At 50.9% G+C, this 10,746-nt stretch overlaps 5 protein-coding genes and 1 non-coding gene across 6 annotated transcripts; 1 reads left to right on the forward strand and 5 right to left on the reverse strand.

Moving 5' to 3' along the window:
- Positions 1 to 341: 341 nt before the first annotated feature.
- BDV17DRAFT_278405 (DIM1 family thioredoxin-like protein) lies at positions 342 to 1,445 on the reverse strand. The gene is made up of 5 exons (XM_073759527.1): positions 1,133 to 1,445; positions 1,050 to 1,083; positions 932 to 979; positions 566 to 808; positions 342 to 487 (listed from the first exon to the last, which is right to left on the reverse strand). The coding sequence occupies exons 1-5, from the start codon at positions 1,211 to 1,213 to the stop codon at positions 462 to 464; spliced, it is 432 nt and encodes a 143-aa protein (XP_073609795.1). The 5' UTR covers positions 1,214 to 1,445; the 3' UTR covers positions 342 to 461.
- Positions 1,440 to 1,511, forward strand: BDV17DRAFT_t153. The gene has a single exon. It is a non-coding gene; the product is annotated as a tRNA-Arg (tRNA).
- Positions 1,512 to 1,600: 89 nt separating this feature from the next.
- BDV17DRAFT_38461 (uncharacterized protein) lies at positions 1,601 to 2,367 on the reverse strand. The gene has a single exon (XM_073764451.1). It carries the CDS (start codon positions 2,174 to 2,176, stop codon positions 1,706 to 1,708), a length of 471 nt encoding a protein of 156 aa, XP_073609797.1. The 5' UTR covers positions 2,177 to 2,367; the 3' UTR covers positions 1,601 to 1,705.
- BDV17DRAFT_278408 (CTAG/PCC1 family protein) lies at positions 1,601 to 2,645 on the reverse strand. Its single transcript, XM_073759528.1, has 2 exons — positions 2,545 to 2,645; positions 1,601 to 2,492 (listed from the first exon to the last, which is right to left on the reverse strand). Exons 1-2 carry the CDS (start codon positions 2,586 to 2,588, stop codon positions 2,195 to 2,197), a joined length of 342 nt encoding a protein of 113 aa, XP_073609796.1. The 5' UTR covers positions 2,589 to 2,645; the 3' UTR covers positions 1,601 to 2,194.
- Positions 2,646 to 3,066: 421 nt separating this feature from the next.
- Positions 3,067 to 3,757, reverse strand: BDV17DRAFT_296808 (uncharacterized protein; the record flags this gene model as incomplete). The annotated part of the gene is made up of 4 exons (XM_073763380.1): positions 3,067 to 3,110; positions 3,164 to 3,292; positions 3,346 to 3,471; positions 3,529 to 3,757. 4 exons carry the CDS (start codon positions 3,755 to 3,757, stop codon positions 3,067 to 3,069), a joined length of 528 nt encoding a protein of 175 aa, XP_073609798.1.
- A 1,793-nt stretch (positions 3,758 to 5,550) lies between these two features.
- BDV17DRAFT_38485 (uncharacterized protein) lies at positions 5,551 to 8,424 on the reverse strand. Its single transcript, XM_073764452.1, has one exon. It carries the CDS (start codon positions 8,303 to 8,305, stop codon positions 5,561 to 5,563), a length of 2,745 nt encoding a protein of 914 aa, XP_073609799.1. The 5' UTR covers positions 8,306 to 8,424; the 3' UTR covers positions 5,551 to 5,560.
- Positions 8,425 to 10,746: the final 2,322 nt, after the last annotated feature.

Genomic DNA, 10,746 nt, shown 5'->3' on the forward strand with positions numbered 1-10,746 from the left:
TCATTTACAATCTAATCCAGATGAAAGCAAGCATGTATTCTTTGCCCAGGAACAATCGCTAAACTTCCCGGCGATGGGAATCGTTGTATATCGAATTGATGGTCAGGCGGCTGGAGCGTTGGCACAATTAGTTACAGCGAGCGAACAACGATTCTCTAGAATGATCCTTGATAGACAAGTTGGAAGAACCAGAGTTGATGCGAACTAGCATCCCCAATGAGAACCCATGGCTACGTAAACTCATTTATTACTAGTATGTAGATTTTTGCTCCAGGAAGGACTTCTTTGTCACGTCCATAGGTATCATAATTCATTATAGCAATATATAATAGTAGTAGGTATCTGAACGGAGCAACAGATCGCCTTGGGCCCCATTAATACAGCCCCAGTCCACTGAGAGAGCTCACGCTGCCCGTAGCACGACAAAACCCAACCCCACCCTGCCAACGTCCCAAACTCACTCAGTATCGGTATCTCGTAGAGTAGTCTACATCCCATTAGCCATCACCTCTCAAACACAAGTCCAACTCCAACCCCAGAAACAAAACCGAGGAACATAACTCACCCTTCGGACTAACAACCAAACCCCTCCCCTTACGCGCCCCTTTATAAATCGTCTCAATGATATCAATAAGCTCCTGCTTATCCTCCAGGACCCAGTTCAACTTATTGTTGTTTCCGGTCCCGAAATCGCACATGATGTGCTTGTTCCGGAAGAAAAACATGATGGTCATTGGGTCGAAGAGCTCGTACATTGTGTTGAACTCGGGGACCTCGTCGATGTCGCAGAGGTAGATTACGGCGAAGTCTGGGGTTGTTAGTTTGTTCTCTTCTTTTCACGCACGCGGGGATGTCGAGCTGGAGGGATCGGGGTTTGTTATGGCCGTGATGATCTGATTAGATCAGGCTGGTTTGGCTTGACGCAACTTACTCTTTACGCGCTCGGCGAGCTTGAAGAGGACTTCGTCCTGGCGCATGCCTGGTGGGTATCAATATCAGCGCTGAGACCAGCTAGAAACATGGGGCTTAGATTCAGCGGGAAGGCGTACAATCAACATCATGATCACGCCCGAATCGGATAACCTGGGTCACGGTTAGTATATATTCTTTCAGGCTGGATTCAGGTACATACAACTAATCGATCCTCCTCCGAAAGAATGGCCTGGTCAACGTGCCAGGCTGTGCGCAAATGAGGTAAGACGACGGAGCCCATGGCCACGGATTAAGCGGAGGTGAAGAGAGGTAGATAGCGGTTGTGTGTTCAGGTTGTTGAAAGGAATAGTCGTTGTCAGGCGGAGATATGTAAAAGATCACGTGGACATTTTCGAGATGCTTGGTCAACCTTGAAAGGCGAGTGACGCCGAGCGGTGAGGAAGCTGAAGCGGCAAAAAAGTGCTTGGCCTTATGTAGTTAGAAAAGCTCGAGCCTTCAACAACCGAGGCCGGCTGGCCCAATGGCAAGGCGCTTGACTACGAATCAAGAGATTGCAGGTTCGACCCCTGCGTCGGTCAGAGTTTCTTTTTATGTTTTCGATTTTTTTTGTTTCCAAGTGCTTCTCTAGCATTCTCACCTTAGAAATGAAAATGTATGTAAAACCACCAACCAGCCTTCGTGAAGATGTCGGCGTTGGATTGCCACTGTGGACTACCGCTTCTATTACTCAGATGTCTACCTACTACATATGCATTTCTTGGAAGGCCACCCGCTATAACTGTAATGGCTCGTCACTTATTTTTTGTCGGAGTTCATATGAAGTACATCTGGATACTAGGCTCGCCCGCTGCTCCGTTGTCTCCCGTAGATAATTGTTTGCGAAGCCGTTCGACGCGATCTGCCTGCCAGGTATGCGAATTGACCTGATGTGAACGCAGGTGCCGGTACTCAATGATACCCGGCCGCCGATCGATCTGAAGGCATCAACCGTGCTCGAAGGTGAGGCCTCAAAGCAGACGACTGACCCCAGCGGGAGGCCTTGTATTGCAAGTTTCCTCCCGTGGGGTTGTTCCATCGGGTCTTGCAGTTGGCGCAAAATCTGTCCACTGTGACAAGCTTGAGTCCTTGAACACACCAGATCCGTACTGAAGAAAGAGGATCGTATCATATCAGGTCCCGGGAGACCGGGGACAGGATGCGTTCCGTCGGCATGCTCGTCTAGACTGCCGTCCTTACTTATCATCTCTCTCAAGTCAGTCGACTATTCGTTGCTTTCCTCCCTCAGCACATCCACATCCAATTCCTCCATAACACCGAGGACAACACCCAGACTCTCCATGAATCCGTTCACAGCAACTCTCAGCATGCGGTTTGTCGTGGCCTCGTAGGTCGTCTCGAGTACAGTCTTCCCCTCATCACCCGCCTTGCCCTGGTCTTCGGGACTGGGGCTCTTCAGTGCAAAAGATCGTCGAACGTGCGGAGAGATCTCGGTGTCAACTTCAAGTGCGCGGAGAGCAGACGATGCGAGTCGGTTGCTTGGAAGAGGGAGGGAGATTGTGCTGTTGGCGGGGTTAGTTTGGCGGGGTAGGTTTGGAAGATTGAGAGACTTACAGAGTGCAGGGAAACTCAGTCTCGGAGGGTTGTGTAGTAGACATATTTGCAGCAGATAATGGTGACTGAGATCAGTTGTTTGAGATATAACTGAGAGAAGTAGAATGTTTTGTGCTGTTGCGAGTCCAGAATGTTGCGTCCACAAGAAACCTCCGCGGTGTGCGGATTAGTCATCCTTGTGATGGGGATAGACCACCTGCAGGAGTGTACCTGCAGGACCAGCTCGGGTTTCTTCCTCCTTGTTGAAACAGTCAACTTTCTCTGGGGTCTGTGATTCTTTGGTTACGCCCAGGTTTTGCAGACTCAATGACATGCTATGAAAAGTCTACAAACTCTCAGACTTGATTGACTAGTTCTTGAATAAATTATATTCGATTACGGGTATTGTATATGTCGCTCGTTGTACACCATCCTCAACGCTAGAACTTAAGCTTCAGACAACCAGTAGGCAGGAGCTTCGATATAAACCTGGAGTCCTTCATCCCAGTGTTCGCGAAAGTCATCTCCAACAGTATGATTAGTCTATCGCGACTGGGAGAGAAGCTTGTTGAGGTTGGCAAGGCCGGCTACATGATGTGATCAGCAGGTGACTTGATTCAGCGCATCTCGCTTGACTTACTCTCGCCGCCGACAACAGTTAGGAGGTTCTGAAGGCCAGTCTCATCGACTACGCCACTCTTGATACCGCCGACGAGCTTCTCAGATAGAATGCCGAAGTCGGCAATATTCTGGTCGTTGAGACCGATAGCTATACAATTGTTAGCCTTGCTTCGAGATTGGCACGATGCCGAGGCCACATACTGTCGACGACGTTGGTGATGATCGGCCCAACGGTGTCAAGAACACTTCGCACCAATTCGCTAGATTCAACAGTCCCGACAACGCTGCCGACCAAGCCATTCAGCAGGTCGTGGATCCCAGACAGTTCTAAGATAGTCAGCTGGTATTCCGCATCGTTTGGATGGGTGGCGGTTGGTTTCATACCGTTCCTGGTCTCAGAGAGGACACTAGTCGAGGAACCACCACAGACAACGCCACCAACGGTACCACCGACACCATTAACGGCACCACCGAGGACACCATCAATATCACCGATGACAGCGTCCAAGTGTGTGACGGTCTCCTGAACCTTGACAACGTCAAGGTTGGGAAGCGCAGCAGCAGTAGCAGTGCTGGCAATGGCAAGAGAAGCAACGATTCCGGTGAATTTCATGGTGATGGATTGATAATAGAAAACACGAAGACGACTTGGACCAAGGAAGAACTGAAACTGGCAGGCTTTGGAAAGGACAGATATGCTTTGCACAGCAGACGAGGAGAAGATGAGACCATCACAGCGCTGAAGACTGCCTTATATATATACTGTTCCTAGACCTGTTGCACCCCCTATTCCTTTGGCACCACTTTTGTGCTAACATTGGATCTGCAGATCTGGAGCGGTCCGGAAGACGCATGTCAAGGCGATGGAAAATCACGCTTTGATTCTTGGCCCCTTAGGAAATAATAGCTACCGACAGCAGAGAGGAGTCTTCCGGCCCAATCGAACTACTCTAGACCAACCCACCTATAATCAGCTCGTGCCTCTAACGGCTATCGACAGTCCCGGATTATAGACGTTACCTGGGTACCCGAGCGGCCGAACGGACAGTCAGCTCAAAGTCGGGTTCAAGAGGCAAGAAACCGGAGACAACCTCGAGTTCCTGCCGCCTTGCCAAGGCAACCCGTCTCCTCCATCTTCATCTGAGAAGCCGTCGCCGTAACACCATGTGCTAGAGCAAAAAAGCATAAGTAGATGAGATTACATTCTGCTGATCTTGCGCAGCGTCTCATTGAGCTATGACCAGTCTTAGAACAAGCTGCGGTGAATCGGAGAGCAAAGATGATTAGCTCCGCCTTCTGGAGGCAAATATTGGTCTTGAACCCTGGACATGGCTTGCTACTGTACCCACATGAGCCTCAGGAGTCAGGAACCCTCCAAACTACCGTGTCCCCAGCCCAGGTTAACGCCCTACGCCAATTCCTTAGTGACAATAGTTCAAGCTTCATGATGATCATCCATGACCTAGACGCTCTCAAAGACGGACCTGATCATTCAATATCCGTGCCCCAGTTTGTGAAGCTCCATGACGCAACTAGCTCCTCGGCAGTGGCGTGCCTTAGTATGTATTGTTTGTCTGAAAGAGACAGCAGTCGTCGCTTCTTTCGTACAGTCGGGCGATTGTGATTTAGGTGTCCAAGATTATAATGTTGGTCCTTGTCTCGAAGAGCTCACCAAGCTGACTGTTTGGTTCCTGGCCAAAATTTAGCTCTCGCGCCATTGGAAGCCATCCATGGATAGTCTTCACTTGGTCCCTGAATATCCCGCATCCCTCGGTATCCACACCCTGCCGATCTACGCAACCCGCCAATGACTGGTGGCGCCGAAAGAGCCTAAGAGCACCACAGATGTAGACTTTGACGCTAATCTTTCAATAGCAGTTCGTTCGGTGCCTTTGCGCCATTGTTTTCGTCCATTGATTTGGTCCGGTCTTCTGTGGCGAGGATATCTACCCAGGGTTCGTGCCGCCATGATGCCTACCTGGACAATCGCCCTATGGCGTGGACTGGCAATGCATTTTCGGGTCGAGAGCCGTTAACCCCAAGAGTGCACTGGGACCATGGGCTGTTTTCATAATAATCAGGTCCTATTCAGCTCGAACGGACCTATATCTTGGGCAAGAGTCCGCATGATTATGCGGGATTGTGGATCTGAGCACCCAAGCGACGTTTGCATTAGCCTTTGCTGATCTTAATGCTGGATACGAAATATATTGACTACAGGAATGGAAGATGTCGATACGCTTGAATCCGCATTGGTTGTATCGATTGCTGGCCGCAGAGCGATTCATGCCTATCGATTACAAGGTGGCCGAGTCAAGCTCTTCACAACTTTGCAGGTACCCTACACAGCTACCCAAGCCCATATTTGTTGGAACAATCGCAAACAGAGCCTTTGATTTCCTGTGAAAAGATTTCATCACCCAACACACCACTCCCCTTCGACATCCCAATCCCCCTCTACAGCAATAACCGGAAGTTTCTCTTCAACAACGTCAAGCGGCCTCTCTACCACGCCTCGGAAATGTACTAGCTTTGTAATATCTGCATCCGATTTCAAGTCCCCTCTTTCGCGAAACTCCAGCAGAACACCCCGGTTCTTGAAGGGATCGTGGATTGAGGCGCGGCGCCGGGTCAAAATTGCGAGGCGGTCTAGAACGCCTGTATCCAGGAGAGCCGACCAGGTTTTATACCGTTTCCAAGCTTCCGAAATAGAACCAGAACCAAGATGGACCCTGAAAGTGGCACTTCCGGGTCCGACGAAGCCATCGTCCTTTACGGAGATGGCGAAGTGGACGGGCTCGCTGATGGCAATGTCCAGGTCCGCCTCAGTGGCCGGAGTGGTTTTTTTGCTCAGTCGCAAGGCCGGGAGACGCACGGTAAAACCAGAGTCATCGGGTTGCACGGTGCCGCGCTCGTTGCTTGCCCATGTCGCCTGCGAGCCCGAGCCAGGGCTCGCGTCCAGCAGGGACATCGGCGCCCATTTCCACCCGAGGGATCGCATGCGTGGACCGGTCCAGAGCAAGACTGACAGAGGAAGTTTACCGACCTGCGTCAGAAGAGTTCTGATCCTTCTCTCTTGGCATTCTGTCAGTTTGGAATGTGCGTCTAGACCAAAGGTCTGACAGAGCATGCGGAGCGGAGCGTACGAGTCCACAAGAGTAAGCCAGTATCGCGCCCGCGGCTTGAGGGACGGGATTGCCGTTATCTGCGACGTATCTGTTCCAAGCATCTGTGCGAAGCAAATTGCCTCGTCTTCGGCCTTGCTGGCTGTTCGACCGCGGAAAGCGAGATATATGCCTTCGAAATAGGCGTGGCTCTTACATTGAGCTGCGGTGTCAGCCCTGGACTCTAGCCAGAACTCGTCGCGGATATTCCGGGTGCCTGCGTTTGAGTGTTTGATGACAGGGCAGAAGACTCGAGTTTGGATGTTGACGCTCATGTCGTCGTCTACGTCGGAGAGACCGGAAGCTAGATTGGCGGCTTGGATGGCGGGCATCCAGGTGTCATAAGCCTTACGTGCGGCGTGGACTGTATCGAGGTGCGCTGCGTCGTCTTCAAGCCCCGGTACTGGCTCTCTTGGGAGTAAGATCAAGGCACGAGCAAGCTGGAGCGCACTGGGCTCATTGAACACGTTCTCGACACCTCGCTGCTCGAGCATTCCAGACACAGCAGCGATGTTCTTCGCCGCGTACGAGCGGTTGAACACGACATTCGCCGAGATTGCATTGTTCTTGAATCGGAACAGCAGCTCTTTTCCCACTCTTCCCTCCAAGAGCGTCCATGCACGCGTCACCCAGGGACAGTATTTGATTCGCATATTCATCTCCACCCAGTCCATATTCGTGCTCTGCGACATAAGGGAGTTATCAAGTGCCAGCGTCTTGTCTGACTTTAGGAACGTCTCATTCATTCGATTGATTGCCAACCGTCGGAAAGTAGAGTGTCCCTCGGCGACTGGGATGCATAAAGTGTCGAGCCATAACTTGACGGGGGAACCAGGATCCGAATACGAGCTTGAATCCGCGTACAGCGAGTTGACCAGACCTTGTATATAGGCGAGTTGGCAATACGGTATGGTATTGTCGTGCGGATTTCCCAGGCCGTCGGACCATACATGAGAAATGGTCACATACACATCCCCTTTCCTGGCAGGCTGGACTTCGACCTCTCGCCCATTCGCAGCCAGATTCACAAGCGGATACCCGCCGTCCGCGATAACCCGTACAACATCTTCAACATTTGGTCCCAGGCTCCAGCACATCTCATCACCCTTGCAATCGGGCCGATGCCGAGTCCTATACGTCGGCTCATAAATCTGATGCGCCAGACACCCAGCCGCAGCCGTACACCGTCCGTGGTCTTTTCCCAACCCTGTTCGATCTATCTTAGACAGATAAAACCGCGTCGAGCAATCCGTTTCCCGCTTCATCTTGGCGATCTCAGCCGCGCACCACCCCGCATCCGAAAGCGCCGCATCAAGCGGCGGAAAATTCCAATCCAACACTGGAAGATTGACCTCATATGTGTAGATGTTGATATCGATACGCGCGCGACGGAGATAGTCCACCAGCGTGATAATCGAAAAGAGGACCGATGTCGTCGTTGACCAGCCCTCCTCTACATTTCCCTTTCCCTGGATCCCCTCGCCATATTCTCTCGCCGAGAGAGCATTAACAACCGTATTCGCAAGCTCAAGACACCAATCTAGATTTGCCGAATGCTCGTCAATCCAGTCGCGTGAGCCGTGTGCGACTGATGCGGCCCAGTACCATATGTATCGATTTAGCTCTTTTGTTGTGATGGTTGCGCCCACTTGCAGAGTCGGATCCCGTTTGATAAAGTGCTCCGGGTCAAAGCGCATCTCGTCTGTCCCGAATGCTTCTCCTAGTAGGCCGAAGTACAGCCATGCTTGGAGGAAGTCGAGCGGTGGGTTGGCTAGACCATCGGCATCGCCACCGTCGCTGGCATTCGGGTATACGTTGTCGTCGCCCACAGAGCGACTTTTGGGGATGCTGTACCCATGTTTTGTGGGAAAGGCGCGAAAGTACTCGAAGCCCTGGCTTCTGCTATCATACTCCCACTTGCGAGCGCTGTCCAGGAGGGGAATAGTGAGACGGGCAGTCGCAGTACCTGAGGAATGGACTTGAGGTATGTGATCCATTGCAGTGCGGAAAAGGTGGCTTCTCGATCCAATGTTGCCTTGCGAAGTTGCAGAGCCGACCTTTCGTTTGGGGGTTGCGACTTGGAAGTTGGAGCTGACGATACGAGCCCAGAGGTGAGATGAATAAATTGGCCCCCGCGCTAACAACGTACCCTTACAGATCATTGGCTTATTGTTTAAGTTTAGACGCCCTCCGGCATTCTTTGATTTTATGGAAAAGCAAATGATAACACAAGATAGATGAAGCGCTTCACCTATAGGGCTACCGTGTGCAATTCAGAAACGCTTCTGCTGCCACCAAAATAGCCATGTCTTGCCTGGGGGCTTGTTATAAACCCATAAACCGGTCGAAGACCCAGTTCGAGATGCTATTTAGAGCTCCATTGACGTTATTTCCCTTGTAGGCTCTCGCACTCCAGATATACCTTGAGCCAAGGTTGACCGTTTCGGTTAACCTGGGAAGCATCATGCCGATACCCAGTACGCGCTCGGCCCTTTCTCTCATTTTCAGCAGGTGTTGAAGGAGCTCTAGTGATGGGATTTGGAGGCCCCGATGCAATCCCTGGTTGAGAGGAGGGAGGAGGTGGCATATGTACTTGACCATTGACGTTCATTGACGAGCAGGAGCTTAAGCTCCACGTCGTAGGAGCACCAGCAAAACGGCTCTCCAGCGCAAAAGAATGGTCCTCCCTCACTCCCAATGAACCCATCTCCTATAAAAAAAGGCCATATCCCGCCTCTTTAACAAACCCTCCATTTACGCAACCAGCACCCTCCCTGCAAGCACATCATACTACACTGACTTCGCCGCCTCGCACGCCAACGTCTCCCTCTCCATTCATCAGTCCAGTATATTTCTGTCCTGGCACCACAAGTTCCTGCACCTGTTTAAGCCCATCCTATACGCAGAATACAACTTCCCCTCTTATCTCGGCCCCCCGTTCTGGGACTGGCCTCTATATACAGATCAACTACTAACTAACCTCCCCCCTCTTCAACAGCTCCCCATTGTCCCTCGGCTGTAATGGCGTGCCCAAAACAAACCATCCCAACCCTAACCTAACCCTCTCCCCATCCGAACCAGTAATGCTAAACAACGAGTTGCCCCCAAGCTCCTCCATCCCCAGCGGCACAGGCGGCGGGTGCGTAGCAACAGGCCCCTTAGCAAACACAGCCGTCTCCTTCGGCCCCTTCCCACCCTCATACATTGCAACAGACCGCCCATCAGACTGGATCAACCCAAACCCGCACTGCCTAACCCGCGACATAAACGACTGGGCGCTATCGCTGTTACAAACGCAACGCGGGTGTCAAATCTCCTTGCCGCGGGTGACATCGAAGACTTCCAGTTCCAGTTCAACCCGGCCCATCGCGGCGTCGCATTACCTCTTTATTCCTCACCTTTCAACTCAGAACAAACCCATCACCACAACTCAAACTCCTCGCCATCATCTTGCTTACAGCCATCCCGGCCCTAGTAAGCCCCCACGACAAGGCCACCAGCCTCGACAACCTCGACAACACCAACCTAGAAATACGAGGAAAAAAAAAAAAAAAAAAAAAAAAAAAAAAAAAAAAAAAAAAAAAAAAAAAAAAAAAAAAAAAAAAAAAAAAAAAAAACTTTCTGCAAGTCCGGGAAATATACCATTCCGTATGCTGCGCGGGAGACTCGACGCATCCAAACGGCGCCCAATGCAGAAATGCCTCGGACAAGAGCAGCATGGCTGCGTTCACAAGCTCGTGTAGAGTCGATTTTGGCTAGTGATGTACGTTCTGGCGCAGGACGGTTGTGGTTGTATGCAATGGAAGATGGGACGGGGACTTTGACTGTCGCTTCCCGAAAGACGTTCCTCACTCTGTTAAGAAAGCTTTTGCGGTTTAGATATACATGTGGATGGTTGATTTACCTTGGTTTGGGCGGGGGGCGTTTAAACCTTAACCCATGGGCGGATCCCACTATCCATGGGCAACAAACCCACTACCCGTGAAAAAGTAGTAAAAGTATAAAATAAAAGCCAAAAAAAAAAAAAAAAAACATACAACAGCTGGGATTCGCATGTGGTCACCCACCATACTACTAACCAGCCGGCGTGTGGCTCAAGTACGGCTGAGCGGACGGGAAGCCCTGTTCTCCACACCCTGTGGTCGTATGTGCTTATTCCAAGCTAAATGCGTTTGATATAGATAAAGGAATGTTGACTCTGTGAGCTGGGTTAAATGTGTGTATATATTCTACGGTCGTGGCTGGTGACTTGCTTTCCACTGTTGCCTATTGGGACAAAGGCCGCCAAGCGGTAAGCCTCGGTGCCAGGGTCTATATACAAATTACAAACTATATACAGACTTTTGTGAAAAGAAAAGACTTTTTGACTCATTTATGTAGCTGCCGTGGGCAAAAGGAGGGTTGGTATACTGATAACCTTCCCAAACGAATACTTTTA

The sequence above is a fragment of the Aspergillus undulatus genome (assembly GCF_047715775.1).
Source record: "Aspergillus undulatus strain CBS 261.88 unplaced genomic scaffold BDV17scaffold_135, whole genome shotgun sequence".
Lineage (NCBI taxonomy): Eukaryota > Fungi > Ascomycota > Eurotiomycetes > Eurotiales > Aspergillaceae > Aspergillus > Aspergillus undulatus.